This window comes from Passer montanus, unplaced genomic scaffold (assembly GCF_014805655.1).
Source record: "Passer montanus isolate IOZ18808 unplaced genomic scaffold, ASM1480565v1 scaffold2257, whole genome shotgun sequence".
NCBI lineage: Eukaryota > Metazoa > Chordata > Aves > Passeriformes > Passeridae > Passer > Passer montanus.
The window spans coordinates 1-1,386 of record NW_024366879.1 but is presented as its reverse complement, the minus strand read 5'-3'; the positions used below and the strand labels follow the sequence as shown (position 1 = coordinate 1,386).

The 1,386-nt window shown below is 60.0% G+C and overlaps 1 protein-coding gene across 1 annotated transcript in view; it reads left to right on the top strand.

Annotated features, from left to right (window-relative positions):
• Positions 1-212, top strand: part of LOC120502648 (C-factor-like) — a gene marked incomplete at its 5' end in the record, with an annotated part of 1,388 nt that extends 1,176 nt beyond the window's left edge. The window contains one exon of the mRNA XM_039710226.1: positions 8-212. Within this exon, the coding sequence (XP_039566160.1) occupies positions 8-121 (114 nt within the window). The remainder of the gene's footprint in view (positions 1-7) is intronic.
• Positions 213-1,386: the final 1,174 nt, after the last annotated feature.

The window sequence follows — 1,386 nt, the reverse complement described above, 5'->3', positions numbered from 1 at the left end:
CCCACAGCCCCCTGTGACCGTGGATGACAGCGTGCAAGGGATGCTGAAGGTCCTCTCCTCCCTCTCTGAGAAGGACACCGGTGCCTTCCTGGACTGGGAAGGGAATGTCATCCCCTGGTGAGACACCACTTCAGGATCCTGGCACCAAGAGGTCCCTTTGGCACTGCTCCCACCTCCCCCACATCCTCAATAAACTCCTGCTGAGACCCCCAGCTCTGTTGTGCAGTGCCAGATCATGGGGTGGCCCTTTGCAGATATCCCACTGCTCCACTGGGGATTGGTGGTGCCCACAGCTGCCCCAACCCATGGCTGTCACTGGCATGCCCATGAGTGACAGCCAGCAGGTCCCATGGCACCATGACTGCCCTCTGCAGACCTCCCCTCCGGGAGGCACTGGAGGGGAGACTGGTTGTGGAGATTCAGTGTGGAGACAGAGCAGAGAGGCATCAGCTGCCAGAGTTTACAGAGGTGGAGGATGCAGGGGGACCACAGGTGGGTTGGGGAAGGAGACAGGAATTGCTTCCCAAGCCCTTCTCATCTTGAAGCTCCACAACCAAACACCTCAACCCCGTGTCTTGGAAGCCCAGAAGAAGCACAGCCCTGCCAGCACAACCTGAGGAGTGGGTGGGCAGGGGAGGAGACCTTTCACAGGCTGGAGAGGAGACAATTCCTAGGCAGAAAATGTCTGTGGAGGTGGGAAATGGGACACAGTCCTGGGACAAAGCACCTGAACCACCCTCCTGGAAGGCTTAGTCCCAGCTGCTGCTGTTTCTCTGCTTCCACCTGGGAGAAGCAGGCAGGGGGTGAGTGGCCGGGCCAGGGGGTGACCCATGGGCTCCCTCCCCTCCAGGGGCACCATGCCTGGGGCAGCATCTCCAGCACCTCCCCTGGCACCTCCCCTTACTGGCCCGGTACGGGTACATGGGGGCCTCTGGCACGCGGAGGCACAGCCCGATGGAGCCCAGTTTGGAGGAGATGTTGATGACAGCAGCTCACACCCTCCTTGCCCTGGCTGCCTGCTCCAGGAGTGGCAGAAATTCCTGCTGCAAGGACACAGATGCTGCATGAAGATGTGGCAGCCTGCAGTTTGTGTCTTTGTCTTGCTGGAGCACAAGGCCAGCAGCTGGTGATGTGCTGGCCAGGCAGGTGCCCATCCTTCTGCCAGGAGACTGGATCCTCTGGGTGTGCTTCCATCCATGGGAGCCTTGTTTCACTTGACAGTCAGGGAATGGGCCTTGGCTTGGAGGAGGCCAGCTCAAGGCTGAGAGTGTCAGCTTGTGGCCACGTGAGGAATGTCCTGGCCCAGGGGTCCGTGACAGGGGGATGAGATCAGCCTGTTCCCAGTCTTGTGTGGGTCTGATGCAGAAAGCCCTTCTTGGGAAGGTG